Source organism: Salmo salar, chromosome ssa03 (assembly GCF_905237065.1).
Source record: "Salmo salar chromosome ssa03, Ssal_v3.1, whole genome shotgun sequence".
NCBI classification, from domain to species: domain Eukaryota; kingdom Metazoa; phylum Chordata; class Actinopteri; order Salmoniformes; family Salmonidae; genus Salmo; species Salmo salar.
The window spans coordinates 37,850,507-37,874,265 of record NC_059444.1 but is presented as its reverse complement, the minus strand read 5'-3'; the positions used below and the strand labels follow the sequence as shown (position 1 = coordinate 37,874,265).

Genomic DNA, 23,759 nt, shown 5'->3' with positions numbered 1-23,759 from the left:
AAATAAAGTTTGATTTGATTAACGCATGTCCGCATGTGCATAAAAGGAGATTACAGTGACTCAATGGTCGCATAGAATTTTACTGCGGTCATGACTCAACTGCAGGTGTGGTGGTAACATGGTCACCGCAACAGCCCTAAATGAGAGTGACGAACAAAATTAAATCAATGGGGAACCCCTGGAGCTCGGGGCCCCTGGGCACGTGCCCTGCATACCTGGACCCAGTTTCCTGATAGCCCTGTAACATAGGCTTCCAAGTGTTTTAAAGATGCATCTTTCCTACAATGGCCAAAAATGTAACGTTTCCCAAAACACCATGCAGAAGGAATGTTTGTTAAGTGCGTTGTTGGAGCATGTATTGATACTGATAGGATCTAAAGGCAGCGCTGCTCTCAGATCAGCTTTCTCCATTCAAATCTTACCTTAACATCAGAATTATTTCACAATACTGATGACGGATCACCTCCAGAGATATTACCACATACGGATGCAAATATTGAGGCGGCTTATTCCAATGCTTACCAAATTAAAATGCACTAAATCACCGATTTGGCACATCACAGTGCACGTTAGGCTACACATCATGAAATATATTGAAACAAATTATAGACAGTAGCCTACAAGTAGCAAAATAGAACTCAATTGATTGAACATGAAATGTATATCAATATGATTTAAAATAAGCCGATTACTGTTTCGTTTTTTATGCAGTCTAACGACACACTTACCTGTTCTACAGGTGTTCTGAGGCAGGCGTTACGATTACAAGCGTTTTCAAGTGAAACAATAATAATGATGGTTTTGGGAAACAGCTCAGAGTTTTAATGATGCTCCTACGAAGGGTCTAACGATTCATTTAGCCTTTAGATGCTTTTGGGAAACCGTGTCCTAGTTGGTATTCGGACATGATTACTAAGTTTAGATAACTGGCTAGACTCTTAAAAATTGTTAGCCAACATGGCTAATTGAGTGACAGTCAGTGATTGACACAAGAGAAAAACTGTGGATGCACATCCAAATGTGGAAATAGCTCCTTGTCTACTATTCTAACTCTCAACAGTAAGTCGAGACCCTGAATTCCCCCCAAAACACAATAATATTTTTTGGGGGGGTCGGGGGCCCCCAAGCGACCCCTAAGTGACCGCTTATGTTTCTTATGCGTGGCGCCGTCCCTGAATATAGTACCTCTATGGGTCAGATTCGTCAAGTATTTGCAACCCTGCGCAAATAAATAAATATCAGCCATTATTTTCACCTAAAATGACTTACCCAAATCAAACTGCTTGTAGCTCAGGACATGAAGCAAGGATATGCATATTCTTGGTACCATTTGAAAGGAAACAGTTTGAGGTTTGTGGAAATGTGAAAGTAATATAGGAGAATATAACACATTAGATCTGGTAAAAGATAATATAAAGAAAAAAACAACCGTTTTTTTGGTACCATCATCTTTGAAATGCAAGAGAAAGGCCATAATGTATTATTCCAGCCCAGGCGCAATTTTGATTTTGGCTACTAGATGGAAGCATTGTATGTGCAAAGTTTTAGACTGATCCAATGAACCATTGCATTTCTGTTCTAAATTTTGTATCAAGACTGCCCAAATGTGCCCAATTGGTTTATTAATAACTTTTCAAGTTCAAAATTGTGCACTCTCCTCAAACAATAGCATGGTATTCTTTCACTGTAATAGCTACTGTAAATTGGACAGTGCAGTTAGATTACCAAGAATGTAAGCTTTCTGACAATATCAGATATGTCTATGTCCTGGGAAATGTTCTTGTTACTGACAACCTCATGCTAATCGCATTAGCCTACGTTAGCTCAACCGTCCCGTGGGGGACCCACCGATCCTGTTAAGTGAGAGATTTAATTTAATAATTCTTACACAAGATATTATTTAATTTTTACTCAGTGATGATAAGCACTAACTCCTTGTCAAAACACTTTACACACAGCCATTGATTTGTCTTCAAGGGGCAATCTGTACGTTCACCCCAACACTTTTCGGGGGATTGATGATGAAGTCGTACAAGTACAGTATCATTGACAAATTTGAACTAGATCTTTTTTCTTTGTGTTTTGTTTCAGGTCAATTGTGTTTTTCCCTTTGTCTGGTTGCCACAGTGGGCCAGATAACTTACAGATTGCACCTTAGAAGGATGGACATTGATTAAATGTTACAGTAATGTTTAGAACCTTTAAAGTTCCCTGGAGTGGAACAATTGTATCTTTTTTTACCCTTGATGTTTTATATTATTGACCAGGACAAAGTGCAATATCCTCTTTTCCTCGCCAACCCTTTCGCTCTTTGTCACCCACGCACACACACTATTTACAATTCACAGAATATATATTTTTCTTCTTAGATGCTGAAGAATGACATTATAGAACTACTGAGGAGTGTATGGACCTCTTATAATATAAACAATAATGATAATCATATTATTATTTTTTAAAGTTACGCTGAAGTTCAACACACTGTGTTGGTCCTGTGCGGCTCAGTCGCTTGCAACTCCGAGGGTGGTGGGTTTGATTCCCGCTGGCGCCACCCATCAGTAAAAATGTATGCATGCATGACTGTAAATCGCTTAGGATTAAAGCGTCTGCTAAATGGCATATATTACTATATTTTATATTACACCTACCCTGGTCCAATTGATCAAAATGAATTTAAAAAAGGAAAACTGATCAAGGGAATATTTCTCAGTAAGGCAATAATAACACATTTGTTCAGTATATCTATAAAAATTAACATTCCCCAGCAATAGAGACAAATAATTCAACAAATAAATAAACTGAACCAACACTTACACTTGACCCCCCCCCCCCCATTTTACATTTACATTTTAGTAATTTAGCAGACGCTCTTATCCAGAGCGACTTACAGTAGTGAATGCATACATTTCATAAATTTTTTCTCTGTACTGGTCCCCCATGGGAATCAAACCCACAATCCTGGTGTTGCAAACACCATGCTCTACCAACTGAGCCCCCCTTTTCTAGCTCTGACTTTGCTGATAGCTACTTTATTGAGGAAAAGTGTCCTTACTAGGCATATGATCTGCGATTGTCCCACCTAGCTATCTTAACGTGAATGCACTAACTAACTGTAAGTTGCTCTGGACAAGAGCTTCTGCTAAATTACTCAAATGTAACATTTAAATGTAAAACAATGACAAAGATATGGTTTCAAAAAAACATTTACAAAATGATAGTTTTAGAGAGCTAATAATGAAATAAAATGTTCAGGTTTTCATGACCATTGTGAAGACTTCAGTGTGCCCTGTGAGAACACGGAGCACGCACAATTCCAGACAGAAATGTTCACGATTCTTAACACAACTTACATTATTGATTGAGCTGAATTTGAAACCATCACCATCAGACCAGTGATCACTACAAAACATTATAAACAACTGAGAGAAAAAAAGTTTTGCTTCAGAAAAAGACAAAACTCTCCAACATTTAACCATAGGAGTCAAAAACCTGACCATGACAATATTGCACATGATATTCAATTCGTGATATTACAGCACAGTTAACAAAAGACAAGCACCAGTAACAAAAGACAAATATCATTCTTAACAGCACAACAAGACCAACTAAAGTACTGTACGATAGTCTCTGGGCAGCCTTAGCTGATGTTTGGAAAGGGTTGCAATATGGTTTTATTCAAAATGCATACTTTCATGTTCATGAGTTGATTTTGTGGCAAAGGGAACATTTTTGTTGCATACTTATATAGGACAATGTTAGAGTGTGTGAGTGTGAAGACGCGTGTGTGTGTGTTAGGAAGGTGTTGCCAAAGCAGAGAAATAACATTTTATTAAGTTTTCCCACAGAATCCTTCTCCATCCATGTGGGTAAAACAAGCCTTCACATGCAGATTGGGCCACAAGGGTTACACAATGCCGTAGAAGCTTCATAGAGCTTCATGGAGCTTCGTAAAGCATCACAGCTTCTGTCTGTAGTCTTCAAGCCTCTCAAGTGATTCGCTTACATTGGAGACTCCACTCAACTTACTGTTGAGAAAAAGAAAGAGACATTTGAGAGAGAGGGCGAGTTCAGAGTTAGGGTATGAGTGAAGGAAACTTCTCTGTAGGGGTATTGACGAAGTGCACACTTACTGTCTCGCTCTCCCCGTCAGAGCCAGGTCTGGACTCTGAGCCGTAGTGCAGAGGAGAGTACACCCAGCTCCTGTCCTCCTGATTCTGTTGTTACGCCACCCAACCAGCAGGGGCAGCAGACACAGGTCAGCATACGCAGAGACAGGAGGAAGAGAGAGAAAAGTACATTTAGGGAGGAAGACCTTCGACAAGTCCTAAATAGCTCCTCTAACCCTATGTCGGGTATTAATTGTTTAGTTGTTTTGCCATTTTGCTCACACTTGTCCAATCTTTTCTGATCTAAAGTGCCTAAGGGGCTATGTTAGGGGTTGATTTGAGATGGGTTCTAGAAGCTCAGAATCAGGGGAAGGAAGCCGACACCACTCCACACCACTTTACATGACACTACAGCTGACTATGGCTTGTGCAACCAGCAGCCGTGACTTACATTGCAGCTAGAGCTTGAGTTGAGCTTCTTACGACCCAGAATTGGGGAGTACACCCAATACCTCCCATCAGCATACTGATAATACACAAACACGTGCATACACAAAGACACACAGACACACATGTAAGGACGGGGGGGGGTAGATGAAGAGAAATGGAAAAGGAAGTAAGAGAAAAAGAGGGAGAATGAAGAGGAGCAAGAGAGACAGAGACACATAGAGAGAGAGAGAGAGAGAGAGAGAGATGGACAGAGGGATGTTGTGACAACATGGGTGGGGTGGGGCAGTGGAGACGGAGAGGAAAAAGAGAGTGAAAATGAGGAGGAGAATGGAATAATACATATTCAAAATGGATGAGGAAAGAACATAATGTTGAATGAACCACCAGGCCAGATTGCTGTTGACAACCCATCATGATATGACTGGGGGATTATAAGAATGAATCACATGACTGGATTAATATGGATCAGCCAGGCATGAGCAACACACAAGCCACAAGCCAACATGCAATCCACGCGACACAACACAAAAGAGACTTTTAGTACTGTATACTGTTCTCTCTCCCAGTTGCTATTTCAGCAGAATGTTTGTTATCAGGCATGTGGTGTCTCAGGATTCAATCCAACCTCTTTATTGCAGGGAGAGTAACCAACATTGCCACATGCTTTCAAGCCACACTTTGTGATTAATGATCAATGATCAATGACAGCAAACTACACAAACCCTCACCCTCATAGATCAACCACGCTGTCCTTACTGCCCGACTGTAAGAAATCCAAAACCCCAGTAAACCACAAGAGCTTCAGAGCTACACTCACACGCTGAAGACTGTTACACACACACACACACACACACACACACACACGCACACACACACACACGCACACACACACACGACTTACAAAGTAGATGTCTGAGACTGGCACCTCCCCCTCCAGTGAGTTGTGGCTGACGGACGAGGTGACAGACAGATGATTGGACGAAAAGCGTTCTACTGTCACCTGGGGGCTCGGAGGGAGAGAGGAGGGAGGGGTGCTTGGAAGGAGGGGGGAAGAATGGGGGGAGGAGGAGGGAAGGGTGGAGGCGGGAGTGGTGGGAGAGGGAGAGTTGGAGGGTGGAGGGACTGCAGAGGGTGGAAGGGTGGAGGCGATGTGAGCTGATGATTGATTGGTGGAGAAAGGACGAGTGGAAGAAGAAGGGAGAGTGGAGTTAGAGTGAGGGGCAGAGGAGGAAGGGACTGAGGGAGGAAGGGAACGAGGGAGAGTGGAGGCTGGTGGGACTGAGCAGGGAGGTGTGGAGGATGGAGGGGCGGAGGAGGGAGGAGGGGTTGAAGGAGGTGTAGAGGAAGCAGCTGTGGTCTGTGTGATGACTTCCTCCTCTGTTACTTTAGAGTCCTGTAGGTCCTCTGGAACCACACTGTGACAGAGATAGAAACACTGCTGTCAGACAGGTGATAATGTGTGTGTGTGTGGGGGGGTTCTTGTGTGTGTGTGTTTGTATATGTATGTGTGTGTGTGTGTGTGTGTGTGTGTGTGTGTGTGTGTGTGTGTGTGTGTGTGTGTGTGTACCTGGTTGTAGGTTCCCTCTTCACCTCTACAGCCACAGTGATGGTCTGCTCGTGCACCGCCACTACTTCCTGCTGTGGCCTGAAACTACATGGGACAGCACAGGAAGTGACATCGGACCATCAATTACAGTCAGAATGGTCAGATGAGAAGAGATGTGTTAGATTGAAAGGGTACGAAATAAGACTGCTTACCTCCCCTCACGGTCCCGTGGAGAGTGGGTTGGCCTCCTGTGGGGTAGAACAGGGACAGGTGAGTGTGTATCTGTAGGAGCGTGTGCGTGTTAGAGAAAAATATGTAATTTTTTAGGGCCGATGATGATACCGATATTTTAGGCCAATATTCAACATAATAAAATGTTAACATTTTGATGACAACATTTCCCAGAGACAGCCATGTATGCATTAATGCATCAATTTTAAAATCAAACAGCTAGCTAACACTACACATGAAAGGGTTAGTTATCGTAATCTTTGCTAACAGGTCACATAGCCATCTGCTTAGCTAGCTTGCTTATTGCATGAATGTCCCGGGCACCTCGACACAAGCATTATTATTAGTGAATTAACTCAAGTTTGCAGACAAGACAACAGTGGTAGGCATGATTATCAACAAAGACGAGACAGCCTACAGGGAGGAGATGAGGGCCCTGGTGGAGTGGTGCACTCCCTCAAAGTCAACAAAGTGAAGGAGCTGATCGTGGACTTCAGGAGACAGCAGAGGGAGCACACCCCCATCCACATCGATGGGGGCCACAGCTGAAAAGGTGAAAAGCTTCAAGTTCCTGGTTGTACACATCACTGACAATGTGACTGATGTCTTGAGACGTTGCTTCAATATATCCACATAATTTTCCCCCCTCATGATGCCATCTATTTTGTGAAGTGCACCAGTCCCTCCTGCAGCAAAGCACCCCCACAACATGATGCTGCCACCCCTGTGCTTCACGGTTGGGATGGTGTTCTTCGGCTTGCAAGCCTCCCCCTTTTTCCTCCAAACATAACTATGGTCATCATGGCCAAACAGTTCTATTTTTGTTTCATCAGACCAGAGGACATTTCTCCAAAAAGTACGATCTTTGTCCCCATGTGCAGTTGTAAACCGTAGTCTGGATTTTTTATGGCGGTTCTGGAGCAGTGGTTTCTTCCTTGCTGACCGGCCTTTCAGGTTATGTTGATATAGGACTCGTTTTACTGTGGATATAGATACTTTTGTACCTGTTTGCTCCAGCATCTTCACAAGGTCCTTTGCTGTTGTTCAGGGATTGATTTGCACTTTTTGCACCAAAGTACGCTCATCTCTAGGAGATAGAACGTGTCTCCTTCCTGAGCGGTATGATGGCTGCGTGGTCCCATGGTGTTTATACTTGCGTACAGATGAACGTGGTTTGTACAGATGAACGTGGTACCTTTAGGCGTTTGGAAATTGCTCCCAAGGATGAACCAGACTTGTGGAGGTCTTGGCTGATTTCTTTTGATTTTCCCATGATGTCAAGCAAAGAGGCACTGGGTTTGAAGGTAGGCCTTGAAATACATCCACAGGTACACCTCCAATTGACTCAAATGATGTCAATTAGCCTAACAGAAGCTTCAAAAGCCATGACATAATTTTCTGGAATTTTCCAAGTTGTTTAAAGGCACAGTCAACTTAGTGTATGTAAACTTCTGACCCACTGGAATTGTGATACAGTGAATTATAAGTGAAATAATCTGTCTGTAAACAATTGTTGGAAAAATGACTTGTGTCATGCACAACGTAGATGTCCTAACCGACTTGCCAAAACAATAGTTTGTTAACAAGAAATGTGTGGAGTGGTTGAAAAACGAGTCTTAATGACTCCAACCTAAGTGTATGTAAACTTCCGACTTCAACTGTATGTGTATGCGACCAATAAAATACAGTTCAATTGTATTTAATATTTGCAACAGGAGTTCGATTTTGGTCACTGTGTCAATTCACTTACTTCTGAATACTGCACCTTTCTGTTAGAGAATGAGCTAGCTTGCTGCTGCTGCGGTCGTTCTCTAGTGTTTGTGTGTGTGTGTGTACCTGAAGCGTGGGTGTTCTGGTGTATCAAAGGGTGTGGTAGGGAGAGAGTTGTTTGAAGAGAGAGTGGTAGCGATGGATGCTGTGGTCGCATCCTCAAAAGACGGAGGAGTATGGGGATGCTCTCTCAGACCTGAGAGGAGAGAAGAGAGAGAGAAATGATTGTGATAGAGCATTAGTCATCTACCACCACAGCATGACACTTCACCCAAATAGCCGTGTGGAAAAAAAGCTAATGGTCCTCAAATGCTTGTCGGCCATTTTGGCTCAAACAGGAGAAACAGTTTCCTTAGGTCAGCCTCTGTATAGATATGGAGTGTGGTAACCATCTTACCGTCCTCCTCCAGCAGAGGGAAGCCACGAGCCCCTCTGAGGTGCAGGTCTTCGTTCTCCTGGTTCTCCTCTCTCTCTACGGAAAGCTGTGTTTGGACACTGTTTTTGGGTGCGGGCAGAGCCCCCCCTCGCCCTCTCTTGGAGGGAGAAGACCTCAGGGCTGGAGGGGAGGAGAGGCAAGAAAAAGAGGGTGGAGATGGATGAGAGAGAAAAGAGAAAGCAGTCAAGAGGTAAACTCAATGAATCGATTACTCAATCTCGACATGTAGATTGTGAGCTGAAATATCAAATAAAACATTTGTTGCATGTCGTGTAATGTGTTCCTACTCACAGCAGCTCTTTCTAAAGACGGTGGTGCTGCAGAACTTGTAGAACCTGTCTGCATAGAAACTGGGCCTGTGGACAGACACTGTGTCCTGAGAGAGATAGAGAGAAGGGGAAACCATCTTAGCAAACAAACCATCAAACACATCTGTACAGTCAGGCATAGGGAATTATTGAAATGGGAGAGTTAGTCCATGTCACCTTTTCAAACGTCTAGTTGGTTCTAAAATAATAACCTACTAGCCATTCTCAGTATCAGACTAATGTTGCATTCATTGGTTACTCCTTAAAGGTTTAAGGACACTTTGTCTGTCTATATGCTGTTGACTGTCTGTGTTGAATTATGCAGCTGTAAGTAGAGCAGCTCGTCACCGGGCCTGTGTAAGCCTAGGAAAGGTGCCAAAGTCTGAGGACTGGACTGCAGGTTGGCATTTATTGTCATAAATCTTGCCCTGGAGGCACCTCTGTAGAGTAGTCAACAGCTGGCACAGCCACAATGTCATAAGATCTGGTTTTAAACCTAACCCTAACCTTAATCACACTGCTAACCCTAATGCCTTAAATTAAGAAAAGAAAAGCTCATTTTTGTTTTTATGATTTTTTTTCTCTCGATATAGACAATTTTGACTTTGCAGCTGGCCCATCTAACAGAAATCGCTCAGTTCTGCCTCCAAGGTAAGACTCATGACAATAAACGACAACCTGCAACTGGACTCACCCCGTCACTGATCAGAGACTTCCACGAGTGCTCCAGTTTCTTGATTAGCCTGCAGGACAAGAAAAATAACTCAGTAATTCATATATTATTCAATTAGTACTAGTCCTTTTGATTAGCAGTACATCAGTAGTAACGCAATGAGTGATTTGGTGAAATTGACCTGTAGGACTGCAGGATGTCGATAATTCCAATAAAGAGAAGGAGACGCTCTCCTTTACCATCCACAGCAGGAATACCACCCATCCTGGAGAGAGAGCGAGCGAGAGAGAGAGAGAATCTCATTTAGCGGGAGAGGACTCCAAGACACTGAGTGAGTGAGTGAGTGAGTGTGTGTGTGTGTGTGTGTGTGTGTGTGTGTGTGTGTGTGTGTGTGTGTGTGTACATGCATGCCTGTGTGTGTTAGCTCGGTAACTCACGTAGCATCGTGGTCTGATGTGTCTCTACAAGCCTTCCCTCCCTGTATAGACTCCATGGCAGTAGAGTAGAGGGCTCTCTGGGCCTGAGGCTTCTTTTCATCGCCCCCTGCTGGTGAGCCCTGGGACTCTCTCACAGCCAGGCCCAGGTTATGGACCCCCAGCAGTAGACTGTAGTCCATGATCTTAAAGCTCTCAAGCACCTGGAGTACCACAGACAGAGAATGAAGGTCAGAATGAATGATCGGCGGATCTACCAGACAGCACAGACACACAGGTCATAATGGCTTTCATCCTCCCCTTCCTTCCACGTCTAATCTCTCCTCCTCTCTAAGCCAGTCTCTCTTTTGGGTTTACCCCTGTAAGCCCATCCTAAACCACCCTACTCTCCTTCCCCTCTCCTCCCTCCCTCCCCTTCTCCTCCCCTCCTCCCTCTCTCACCAGACAGGGAGGGTCTTGACCAAAGCTCTGTATGTATTATCCCCCCACCCTCTCCTCATGTCCCTGCTCCTCATCCTCTCCTCCCTCTCTCACCAGACAGTCTCTCTGTAGGGTCTTTAGCAGGGCGCTGTATGTATCCTGATCCAGGGTCAGTCCTTCCGGTACATCTGATATAAAGTCCAGATCTTTAAAGGTGGGATTCGATTTCTCCCTCTCTTTCTTCGATGCATGCCGTTTATACGTGGAGCCCTTCAGGTCAAACTTGAGGTGCATGCGTACGGCGCGTGGTAACACATTGTTCATGACCACGATACGGATGTTTTTACCCCCAGACTGGACGCAGTAGAGACCAAAGAACTTAGGAAGCAGGGTCCTCAGGTTCTGATTCAGATTCTAGAGAGAGGAGGAGAGGAAGAGGGGAGAAGAGGAAGGAGAAGAGTGAGAAAAATATAATTATGTGCCTATTGTAGTGTTCTTTACATGCAACAATGGGAAATGATATGGTGCCATCATATTGATTATATAAGAATATTTTGAAGATAAATGCAGAACGCAGAGGAGAGGACGAGAGGACTAGAGTTAACGATCAATAGAAGTTGGTTTTCAGTTCAACATCTGTTTAGAATCTGTGGAATGTCACTCCTGAACTCAGAGCTACATGTGCCACGTTTTCATTGGTCTGTATATTGAGTCGGGAGCAGGATACTTGTTATTTGGCCATTGACCAAGTTGTACTGCAAGGACATCTGATTGGTCAACCCCAGGCTAGGGCGGGGGGTTATAAATGACATCCGGGGAGAAAAGCTGAGGACAGGGGAGACTGAACATCTACCTCCCAGCATAACATCTTAATTTGTCCTTCTCAAATAAACCTATTTTTCTCCCCTTGATTTGCTTTGGAGTTTGTGATATTGAAGAATTACATCAATTGCTAACAATCCAGTGGATTTTAGATATGTCAGTTCGACTAGTTAAATATTTCCCCTTAAAACATTTGTAGAACTAATAAATGCCTGGGAAATTAATGTTCATTAAGCCATACATTGATACAAAAACAAGAATACTGTACAAAAGCTTTATTGATGAACTTGCTATACGTTATAAAAAACGTTATTATAATAACATTAAGAAGGCATGCCTTTGCAGATTCTGCCTGCAGTGACCCTGACTCCTGGCTCCTGTCCAAGACACCTGACAGACGTGAGTCGGTTGGACTTAAAACCTCTGGCCGTGTGTCTACTAAGACGTGTGCGCTTAAGGCGTGTGACGTTTCTTAGTGATGTGCTTAGCCCATGGCAGTCCCTACTGGTGTCATAGCTGAACATAGGTTAACCCCAGGGGCTAAGATGTGACCATCACACACGCACACACGCATGAATTGGAATGAAGGAGGGGCTTGTGACATACTGACCATGTAGTAGCCAGGAAGTAGTTTCTGCAGAAACTCCGCCTCCTTGGCATTGACTGTTTTGATGATGAACTCGTCGTCCCTGGTTACGTAGAATATGGAGCCGCTGGCACCGGGATTGGACAGCTCGATTAGGGGCTCATTACATAGAGAGTACTGAAGAGAAAGCACATATATACACACAGGATACATCAGTGGGCCGTAGAGATAACATATAAAATGGCACCAACACTGGAGAGGTTCACATAGGGCACTTTATAGGGTGCTATAGATGGTCCCTCATTAGACACTTTATAGGGTTCTATAGATGGTCCTTCATTAGACACTTTATAGGGTTCTATAGATGGTCCTTCATTAGACACTTTATAGGGTTCTATAGATGGTCCCTCATTAGACACTTTATAGGGTTCTATAGATGGTCCTTCATTAGACACTTTATAGGGTTCTATAGATGGTCCTTCATTAGACACTTTATAGGGTGCTATAGATGGTCCTTCATTAGACACTTTATAGGGTGCTATAGATGGTCCTTCATTAGACACTTTATAGGGTGCTATAGATGGTCCCTCATTAGACACTTTATAGGGTTCTATAGATGGTCCTTCATTAGACACTTTATAGGGTTCTATAGATGGTCCTTCATTAGACACTTTATAGGGTGCTATAGATGGTCCCTCATTAGACACTTTATAGGGTTCTATAGATGGTCCTTCATTAGACACTTTATAGGGTTCTATAGATGGTCCTTCATTAGACACTTTATAGGGTTCTATAGATGGTCCTTCATTAGACACTTTATAGGGTTCTATAGATGGTCCTTCATTAGACACTTTATAGGGTGCTATAGATGGTCCTTCATTAGACACTTTATAGGGTGCTATAGATGGTCCTTCATTAGACACTTTATAGGGTTCTATAGATGGTCCCTCATTAGACACTTTATAGGGTTCTATAGATGGTCCTTCATTAGACACTTTATAGGGTTTCTACAGCTCCCTGAAGTGGAGTCTGGAAGGCAAGATAAACACAGGGGCTTGAACAGGCTTAAGGGGAGAGATTGAAGATCCTCTCTACACACTGAGGATAATTACATACCCACGCACTCTCTTTTTTTCTGAGAACAACTAAGAACGTTGCGGAATGGATTCCTTATGCTGGAATAATACAGTGAGTCAAATATTCCATTTTCCTGCAATTGTGAAACCATGCATGTACATAGAAACCCATAGAAACAGACACTCCAACTTTGTCTCTGAGTTGGCCTATACTCTACCGGAGTGTCTACTGTAATCAGCTTGGAGCTTTACAAAGCAAGTCTTAGTACGCTAACCTCCATCTGGTGCAGGTAGTGTGAGGTTACTGGAGCGACTGTGTGTGTGCACGTGTGCATGTGCACGTCTTTACAGTATGTGTGTCAGGGTGGATGTGTGTCCAGCCTGTGTGTTAATCAATCTGTGCATATCTCTCCAGCTCTTAACTGACTTTGCCTAGTTAAATAAAGGTCAAATTAAATATGCATTCCAGTGTGTGTGGCCAGAGCATATGGGAGCATATGCTTCCTTGAAAAATCCAAATGATGTCATGTTATGCAAATAATCACCTGATGTAGGATACTACATTTAACCTAGATATTAACAAGACTTATCTGTAGTGTTTTTACTACGGTTACTGTCTCTCACCAGGTAGTCATCGGGTCGGATCCCGAACAGCTCTCTGAAGTAGCGGAAGGCCACTGGGGCGTAGGTCTTAAACCTGAAGTCTGGGTAGTGGTGTGCAGGAGTCAGGTTACTACCCTCACTGGTGAGAAGAGGGAGAGAATATGGGATTGAGAGCCAGAGAGAGAGAAAGACAGGAGAGAGAACGGGGCATCGTACTAGAGAGCACTTCACATTGGAGGTGTTTTAAGTGTCTATGCACACACACACACACACACACACACACACACACACACACACACACACACACACACACACACACACACACACACACACACACACCATTTACAAACACATCTGCCATCCATACACAATCAGAAACACACCTGGGGAAGAAAATGCTCTCCACCACATAGAAGTCCTGCATGAGGACATCTCTCTCTGGCTTGGAGCTCAGGTTGCCCACCGTGTAGCCGATGCCCAGCTGGATGGCACCTTTCAGGGCAGAGGACGTGGTCTGTAGGGCACAGGCAGTCAGGAAACAAACCCCAAGTCACTTAAATAGAGCCATGAAAACGAATATGAGGGAGGAAGAGGATGAAAGGAGGACAAGTGAGATAGGAGAAGTAAAAGAAGTACAGAAAGGTCAGGGGAGAGTGGAAGGATGAAAACAGAGAGGTAAAGACAAGAAGAGAGGGAAAACAGGTATAAAACAAAGGAGAGAGCAGAAAGAGAAGAGAAGAAGAATGGGAAGATGAGGGAGGAAGGAGAGAAAGGGATGCAGAAGAGGAAAGGAGTAGTGTACCTTCTTGTAGGTGGTCTCTCCAGAGGCGTCTACTCTCCTGTGGCCAATCTTCTTCTCCTGACCTGGGCCTAGACCCTGAGCTGTGGGGGACGGCATCTGAGGGAGAAAAGGGGGGACTAGTTTTATTTGTGGGTTACTTACACTGCAGTGCACGCTTTACTGCATAAAACATGTCATTTTAGGTATATGTAGCGTGTGTGTGTGTGTGTGTGTGTGTGTGTGTGTGTGTGTGTGTGTGTGTGTGTGTGTGTGTGTGTGTGTGTGTGTGTGTGCGTGTGCGTGTGTGTGTAACTAGCCCTCACCTCGCTAGTTATTGTAGACCTCCTAGGACCAGCGTCTTCTGTTGAATAACAGAGGAGACAGAAGGAGAGAACATCAATGCATGACTTAGGCCTAACTGTTAGATACATGCAGGAACTAGGGAAAAGGGTTCCAGGGCAGAGTATGCACCTGTTATTGCCAGCAGTGTACTAAAAGACTGAAACCAAAGCTACATGCATCAGTGTTCACGCACTGTATCTACACGACTATTAAAAGGTGTATTCCCTCTGGAAAGTATCAGTGGCGTAGTGAAAATGGCCCAACCAGAGCTTGTCTACTATCACCATGTTGGACACCATCCACGACACACACACACACACACACACACACACACACACACACACACACACACACACACACACACACACACACACACACACACACACACACACACACACACACACACACACACACCTATCCATCAAATGCCTTACGCTGCGCTTGGATTCTTTACACCTGGTTCTAGGCTCAAATAGCATTACAGGCGTAGAAATACAATGCAGCAGAGTGTAGTTAACTAACACTGATGCCCAGAATTAAAATAACAAACTCAATCAGAATATCCACTGGTAGTACATGAAGGCTAATCCTTCATGGATATGTACACAAGCAATGCCAAACACAACCCAGGAAACAATTTTGGTTCGACATATATTCATATCTTTAACACCCTGAGTACGCGTAAACATATCTACCCTGAAGAGTTTTGAATGTCTCACCCAACTCTTTGTCACTCAAGCCTCAACGTGAAACGGCACTCCAGTTATAGCCACCAAAAACACACAAAAATACCAAAACACCCCAAAACTCAGACCTGACGGTAGTTTGTGTCTGCCTTTGATGTAGATATCATCTATTTCTAGAGCAGATCTGTCCTGGAAAGGTGACTCTTTAGGATCGACAGGCTCTCTAATCTGAACTCCCTGTCATTGGTTGACACCACCACCGTCTCCCAGGAGACCGGAAGCCCTGAGCAGTGAGCAGCCAATCAGAGTGCAGGATTAAGAGGGGTGCCAGCCGCCGGAACAACCGGCGCCAGGAAGTTGGCCCGTGAATAGAAAAAGAGAGACTTACAGATGAGTGAGAGAGAAGGACAGAGAGACACACACACCAGAGACAAAACAATGGGACTCCCTAGAGCCGACCCAATCTCGTTAGTCATCGACCTAAAGGTCTAGCAATGACACTGGGCTAATGACCAACAGACTACAGATCAGCTTCTGGAAGGTTGTCTTGCTAGAAGGGTCTTTTTTGGCAGGACTTTGCCAGTCACGCAGAGTTCTAATTCCTAATTATATATGCAGAACATTTAGAAAGATAGAACACACAGACTCAAACCCAGACGGAACGCTCAGACAGACAAAACACTCAACAGACGGAACACTGAGAAAGACAGAAGACTCGGACACGAAACATGTACGGGACACTGAAGGGGGAAAAAAAAAAAACACTCAAGACGGAACACTCAGACAGACATAACTCTCAGAACAATCCCGAGACAGAAAACTGAGAAAGAGCACACAGACAGAACAAAAAATAAAGACAGAACACGCAGATGGAGGAGCACTCGGATGGAACACAAACAGAATCGAACACTCGAACAAACACTTCAGAAACGAACACTCAGGTAGCAAGGTAACTCTGTGCTGTAGGATTAAGGCCAGTCATAATATGCTGAGGAGCTATCCTCAAAGGGCAACTATTACTAGACAATACACTACTAGTGTATCAGGGTCAACATAGTCTCGCGTTGCCATGCTTCCAAGTCTCATTCCTCACTCGGTTCGTCCAGGAGCAAAGCGAGAAATGTGGGTCAGTGCCTAAGACGCTGGCATTCTTATATGCTCAACGGTTCTTTTTGCAATATAGAGTGAAAAGACTGAATGTTTCAGATCATACAACGACTGATTGGGTTTCCAGGGACTGCGTTGGAATTTTGTAGGCATTAGACTGTTCGGCGTGTGGGTTTTATGGTATAAAGAGGATTAGGCCTCTCACTGGCCAGCTCAGAAAATGGCTGCCTGATGGCAAGTGTTATTGAGACGTAAACAAGAGTTGTGTAAGACTGTCTAATAGCACAACACTGCCGACTAAGGGATAAAGCTGTTACATGCAAGCGTGCACACACGCGCACACGATGCTGTACACACAAGTGTGCTCACAGGCACACACACGTCCCTTATTTCCAACGTAGGAGATTTGAGACAATTCCCTCAGGCTTGAGCAAGTGCAGTTTTGGGCTGGTGCCAACACTTAGTAAGAGAAATCAGACTGCTCAGATAGCAATGTAAACTGAGTATACACAACCTTAAAAACACCTGCTCTTCCCATGACAGACTGACCAGGTGAATCCAGGTAAAAGCTCTGATGCCTTATTGATGTCACTTGTTAAATCCACTTCAATCAGTGTAGATTAAGGGGAGGAGACAGGTTAAATAAGGATATTTAAGCCTTGAGACAATTGAGACATGCATTGTGTGTGTGCAATTCAGAGGGTGAATGGGAAAGACAAAAGATTGAAGTGCCTTTGAACGGGGTATTTTAGTAGGTACCAGTTTGTGTCAAGAACTGCAACGCTGCTGGGTTTTTCACGCTCAACAGTTTCCTGTGTGTTTCAAGAATGGTCCAGGACCCAGAAGACATCCAGCCAACTTGACACAACTGTGGGAAGCATTGGAGTTAACATGGGCCAGCATCCCTGTGGAACGCTTTCAACATCTTGTAAAGTCCAAGCCCCGACGAATGGAGGCTGTTCTGAGGGCAAAGGGATGGGAGGGTTAAAAGAGAAAGAAAAAAGGAGAGAAAGAGAAAAGAGGAGAGCGACTAAAAATAGAAAGCGAAAGAAGAGAGAGAGTGAGAGAGGAAGAGAGAGGGGCTAGAGGTCTGCTGGATGAGGATTCGACCAGATGCCAGTCTCTAGCTCCATCACTAGTCTAAGTGCTGCTGATAAGCTGATTACAGCAGATAATGGTCTGCTACTGTGTGTGTGTGTGTGTGTGTGTGTGTGTGTGTGTGTGTGTGTGTGTGTGTGTGTGTGTGTGTGTGTGTGCAGTTGCTGCTTCTCTACAGATGGGAAACTGTAAAAATTCAATAGGGAAATGACTGCAAGAAGAGCTGCAAAGAAAACCAGTCAATTATGTTGTACAAATCAAATGTATGTGTCAACTACAAACACAAATACCCCTGTTGCCCATGCAATTTCCATTTACTCCATGTGCAATAGGGAATCTGCCATGGTATTGAAATTCATTCATTCCTACTCCGTACTGTTCATTCCCTCATACTTGGTTTGTAAAAGGAGGAAAGCACAAATGTGTGTATGTGCAGTGTTCAACTCGGCTTGAACAGCTTCACTGAGAGGATGCACAGAAGGTGGAGTACAGCTTGATGGGTTGGTTAACATGAACCTAACCATCGAGCCAAACCATCAAGCTGTAATACATACATACTGCTTTCCAGTTCATCTCGGACTCTTGCCTTATCATCTTTAAATAAAGATTGGTTACATTATACTGCTGTTATACCAGAGTAATAGCAGTGGAACTATGCAATAGTCTATTGTGACAGATATCCTGTAACGGACTAGAATACAATGAAGGACTAAGACAGTTTTCTGTTTTTCCATTACAATTGCACGTTCGCTTACATACATATCTGGTAGAAGGTGTTCTTCCTATATTCAAGGCTACGTAGGATTATTGTAATATAGGCTAAACTGTTGCGCTGCTGCCTATTCACTCTATATAGTCTGTTCTCCTGGTCATTCAGTGTACACTCAGGTAAAGCAGAGGCAGAGAGGCTCAGGACATTTCTGTTCATTTATCATTCGACGCCGTTGTATTAAGTTTCTATCTGCTTCCTGGTGTTTCATCTTTAATTGTAACACTTTTATGTGACAAAGACATTGGCCTAGTTTGATCTCTAAAGGGAAAGGGGGGGGATACCTAGTCAGTTGTACTACTGAATGCATCCAACTGAAAGGTGTCTTCCGCGTTTAGCCCAACCCCTCTGAATCAGAGAGGTGAGGCGGGCTGCCTAAATCGACATCCCACGATTAAATAAGATAGTGAAGATGATGATCAAAGAACCATATAGATAGTCTGTTACACAGACAGACAGACAGACAGACAGACAGACAGACAGACAGACAGACAGACACTCTCTCCCTCTCTGCAAATCACAAACGTATACAATCATGAGCTCGACAGTAAAGGCCCGATTCCCTCTCCTTTTGATAGAAATTGACCAATGATCTGATGCCACAGACTGGCAGACATGACCTTTAATTGGGTTCCCGAGCGGAAACTAGACAGTTTGTCTTGACCTGTTTCACATAGTCAGGCCCTGGACATTGCCTACCAACTAATGCATGCTGTACATTTTAATCTGGACTTGGTCAGCTTCTGTATGCTCAATGTCTGCATTAATTAATTAGGCTTTTGCTTTTGGTGGTTGCTGGCAGCTTGTCCTTGTCTTTAGAAATAGCAGGATGACCATCTTGGTTAGTTATAAGCCTATTACCATAAAGAATTTATTAGGTCTGGAAACTGACAGATAATTTAGTCTACTGAGACAAAGCATAATTGACAGCTGGACCAAAACCTGAATGAACCCTTATACTCACCGTCGAACGGTGCCAGCGCTCTCCTGCCAGTTTAGCTCATCTGAACAATCTCTCATGCAAAAGTATTTAGCCAATTAAACTAGTCTCATAATAAAGCACAGACATACGAACCCATGTCTCCAGAATCCAGCTTGAGAGAGAGGCCGGCCGTATCCATCTGGTCCGATCTACCCGCCCCCGATGTGGGCATGCCTCCCCCGGCCTCTCCCGCTGTCGCAGTCTCATCCATTTACAATTCCAGGATAAGCGTCGCGATATAATAATGTCCTTTGTTGAAGCAAGGGCAAATACGAAATGTAGCCTACAGGGCACTCTGACATCACGTTGAATAGGCTAAATACGTGGCCTCATCGACATTTCTTCAACACCAGTCTTATTTGCATCGTGGTAATTGTACACCCATAATACAAACAATAGCCTATTGGTGATGCCTTGTCGGATATACTACCGCTATATCCTAGGCAACTGCTCGTCTAGCAGCGTTGCATGACAGCGGTGGCTGCGTCATTCACGTAGGAGGGTCTGTCATGCATGTCATTGGAGCATCCTTCTCTCTCTCTCTCTCTCTCTCTCCCTCTCCTCTTGCTGGTTGACATGCTCATAGAATGACAGAAAACCAGTTTATGCGAAATCAACTCGTAATTTCATTGCGCATGTTTGTCCACTAAATGGTGTCGGAATGGGTAGCCTACTGAGAGCAAAAAAGGATTTCCGTTCCAAAATGGATCATAAGGATACATTATGTTACATACAGAGTACAGATCTTGCAGCAACACTGTCATGACATAGCTCTTTCATTATAGCACGTAACTGTCACCATTGAGTTGTATAATTAGTGTGTGCTGTAATGTAGCTTACAATTGCAGACCGTAAACAATGTCAGTAGCTTTCAGTTTATTCTTCATTCTATCAAATGCAATACAATAAACACATTCGGATTGTCATACAATAACACTGGTACATAAAGGTGTATCCAAAAGTACAGTTAGACATTCATTTCAGTGCTCTGAGGAGGCAGTACTTCTCATCTTTGTTGGGGTGGGTTTTGACAAGGTGTTCAGGGTGTTAGCAGCTACATCAGTTGTGTGTTACGGACGCGCATCTTTCACTTTCAAGACGATTCGATACATATCTAGATACATGGGCTCCGATACATTTACATTACATTTACATTTAAGTCATTTAGCAGACGCTCTTATCCAGAGCGACTTACAAATTGGTGCATTCACCTTATAATATCCAGTGGAACAACCACTTTACAATAGTGCATCTAAATCTTTTAAGGGGGGGTTAGAAGGATTACTTTATCCTATCCCAGGTATTCCTTAAAGAGGTGGGGTTTCAGGTGTCTCCGGAAGGTGGTGATTGACTCCGCTGTCCTGGCGTCGTGAGGGAGCTTGTTCCACCATTGGGGTGCCAGAGCAGCGAACAGTTTTGACTGGGCTGAGCCGGAACTGTGCTTCCTCAGAGGTAGGGAGGCGAGCAGGCCAGAGGTGGATGAACGCAGTGCCCTTGTTTGGGTGTAGGGCCTGGTCAGAGCCTGAAGGTACGGAGGTGCCGTTCCCCCCACAGCTCCGTAGGCAAGCACCATGGCCTTGTAGCGGATGCGAGCTTCGACTGGAAGCCAGTGGAGAGAGCGGAGGAGCGGGGTGACGTGAGAGAACTTGGGAAGGTTGAACACCAGACGGGCTGCGGCGTTCTGGATGCGTTGTAGGGGTTTAATGGCACAGGCAGGGAGCCCAGCCAACAACGAGTTGCAGTAATCCAGACGGGAGATGACAAGTGCCTGGATTAGGACCTGCGCCGCTTCCTGTGTGAGGCAGGGTCGTACTCTGCGAATGTTGTAGAGCATGAACCTACAGGATCGGGTCACCGCCTTGATGTTAGTGGAGAACGACAGGGTGTTGTCCAGGGTCACGCCGAGGCTCTTAGCACTCTGGGAGGAGGACACAAGGGAGTTGTCAACCGTGATGGCGAGATCATGGAACAAGCAGTCCTTCCCCGGGAGGAAGAGCAGCTCCGTCTTGCCGAGGTTCAGCTTGAGGTGGTGATCCGTCATCCACACTGATATGTCTGCCAGACATGCAGAGATGCGATTCGCCACCTGGTTGTCAGAAGGGGGAAAGGAGAAGATTAATTGTGTGTCATCTGCATAGCAATGATATGAGAGACCATGTGAGGATATGACAGAGCCAAGTGACTTGGTGTATAGCGAGAATATGAGTGGGCCTAGAACAGCGCCCTGGGGGACACCAGTGGTGAGAGCACGTGGTGCGGAGACAGATTCTCGCCACGCCACCTGGTAGGAGCGACCTGTCAGGTAGGACGCAATCCAAGCGCGGGCCGCGCCGGAGATGCCCAGCTCGGAGAGGGTGGAGAGGAGGATCTGATGGTTCACGGTATCAAAGGCAGCAGATAGGTCTAGAAGGATGAGAGCAGAGGAGAGAGAGTTAGCTTTAGCAGTGCGGAGAGCCTCTGTGACACAGAGAAGAGCAGTCTCAGTTGAATGCCCAGTCTTGAAACCTGACTGATTAGGATCAAGAAGGTCATTCTGAGAGAGATAGCAAGAGAGCTGGCCAAGGACGGCACGTTCAAGAGTTTTGGAGAGAAAAGAAAGAAGGGATACTGGTCTGTAGTTGTTGACATCGGAGGGATCGAGTGTAGGTTTTTTCAGAAGGGGTGCAACTCTCGCTCTCTTGAAGACGGAAGGGACGTAGCCAGCGGTCAAGGATGAGTTGATGAGCGAGGTGAGGTAGGGGAGAAGGTCTCCGGAAATGGTCTGGAGAAGAGAGGAGGGGATAGGTTCAAGTGGGCAGGTTGTTGGGCGGCCGGCCGTCACAAGACGCGAGATTTCATCTGGAGAGAGAGGGGAGAAAGAGGTCAAAGCACAGGGTAGGGCAGTGTGAGCAGGACCAGCGGTGTCGTTTGACTTAGCAAACGAGGATCAGATGTCGTCAACCTTCTTTTCAAAATGGTTGACGAAGTCATCCGCAGAGAGGGAGGAGGGGGGGTGGGGGAGGAGGATTCAGGAGGGAGGAGAAGGTAGCAAAGAGCTTTCTAGGGTTAGAGGCAGATGCTTGGAGTTTAGAGTGGTAGAAAGTGGCTTTAGCAGCAGAGACAGAAGAGGATAATGTAGAGAGGAGGGAGTGAAAGGATGCCAGGTCCGCAGGGAGGCGAGTTTTCCTCCATTTCCGCTCGGCTGCCCGGAGCCCTGTTCTGTGAGCTCGCAGTGAGTCGTCGAGCCACGGAGCAGGAGGGGAGGACCGAGCCGGCCTGGAGGATAGGGGACAGAGGAAATCAAAGGATGCAGAGAGGGAGGAGAGGAGGGTTGAGGAGGCAGAATCAGGAGATAGGTTGGAGAAGGTTTGAGCAGAGGGAAGAGATGATAGGATGGAAGAGGAGAGAGTAGCGGGAGAGAGAGAGCGAAGGTTGGGACGGCGCAATACCATCCGAGTAGGGGCAGAGTGAGAAGTGTTGGATGAGAGCGAGAGGGAAAAGGATACAAGGTAGTGGTCGGAGACTTGGAGGGGATTTGCAATGAGATTAGTGGAAGAACAGCATCTAGTAAAGATGAGGTCAAGCGTATTGCCTGCCTTGTGAGTAGGGGGGGAAGGTGAGAGGGTGAGGTCGAAAGAGGAGAGGAGTGGAAAGAAGGAGGCAGAGAGGAATGAGTCAAAGGTAGATGTGGGGAGGTTAAAGTCACCCAGAACTGTGAGAGGTGAGCCATCCTCAGGAAAGGAACTTAAAGGTAAAAAGATACGATACAGGAACGATAGTTAAAACATATTCGGTGCAACTCGGTTTGATTAGAGAACGAATCGGTGCGATTCGGTTCGATGCACTAACATTTGTGGCATAAACACGTTCATTGTCCATTTATCTGCTGTTGATGGAGCTCATGGGCTGGGCCTCTCTGAGGTGGATCTGTCTTCTTGTATCCCCCCCTTTTGACTTCCTCCTTTCCCGCACGAACCAGTGATCCGGGTCAATAGCATCAATGTAACAGTTTTTCTTCCGTCCCTCTCCTCGCCCCTACCTGGGCTCGAACCAGAGACCCCCTGCACACATCAACAACAGTCACCCACGAATCATCGCTCCACAAAAGCCACGGCCCTTGCAAAGCAAGTGGAACAACTACTTCAAGGTCTCAGTGACGTCACCGATTGAAACGCTATTAGTGCGCACACCACTAACTGGCTAGCCATTTCCAGTGATGCCAATTTAGCAATTTTGTTGCTAGATTTAGCAACTTTTCAGACTAGCCTGGCAACTTCTTTTTCAAACAGCACCTAGCAACACATTTAGCTACTTTTAAAAATGTATTTGGAACTTTTAGCAACTTTTGAAAAGTGACTCAAACGTTAAAAATGCACACATTTTCCCTCTAAATGACACAAAAACTATTTTCTCTGTCACACACTCAGTCACAACAAACGTGCCTGGCTGCAAAAGTGCATTGTGATTGACGTCAGCAGCAGGCGCTCAGCTCGTGCACAGGCAGCAGCAGGCCAGCAGCAATTTCAGCAAATTGCAAATCATTGTTGGCTGATG

At 45.0% G+C, this 23,759-nt stretch overlaps 1 protein-coding gene across 3 annotated transcripts; it reads right to left on the bottom strand.

The window, feature by feature from the left end:
• Positions 1 to 1,894: 1,894 nt before the first annotated feature.
• Positions 1,895 to 19,759, bottom strand: LOC106600149 (phosphatidylinositol 4-phosphate 5-kinase type-1 gamma). Of its 3 annotated transcripts, none has more exons than XR_001327715.2 (19): positions 19,320 to 19,757; positions 14,566 to 14,603; positions 14,264 to 14,359; positions 13,845 to 13,975; positions 13,483 to 13,600; positions 11,807 to 11,959; positions 10,489 to 10,788; positions 9,958 to 10,157; positions 9,702 to 9,785; positions 9,542 to 9,590; positions 8,831 to 8,915; positions 8,501 to 8,659; positions 8,170 to 8,299; positions 6,315 to 6,350; positions 6,124 to 6,207; positions 5,458 to 5,971; positions 5,285 to 5,319; positions 4,131 to 4,214; positions 1,895 to 4,025 (listed from the first exon to the last, which is right to left on the bottom strand). XR_001327715.2 is itself a non-coding variant. In XM_014191482.2 (19 exons), exons 1-19 carry the CDS (start codon positions 19,435 to 19,437, stop codon positions 4,023 to 4,025), a joined length of 2,457 nt encoding a protein of 818 aa, XP_014046957.1. In that variant the 5' UTR covers positions 19,438 to 19,759; the 3' UTR covers positions 1,895 to 4,022. The 3 variants fall into 3 exon arrangements, 2 of the variants coding, with proteins under 2 accessions (XP_014046957.1, XP_014046958.1); XM_014191482.2 differs by lacking the exon at positions 5,285 to 5,319 and adding an exon at positions 4,558 to 4,632 and having other exon boundaries at positions 19,320 to 19,759; XM_014191483.2 differs by lacking the exon at positions 5,285 to 5,319.
• Between the last annotated feature and the right edge of the window lie 4,000 nt (positions 19,760 to 23,759).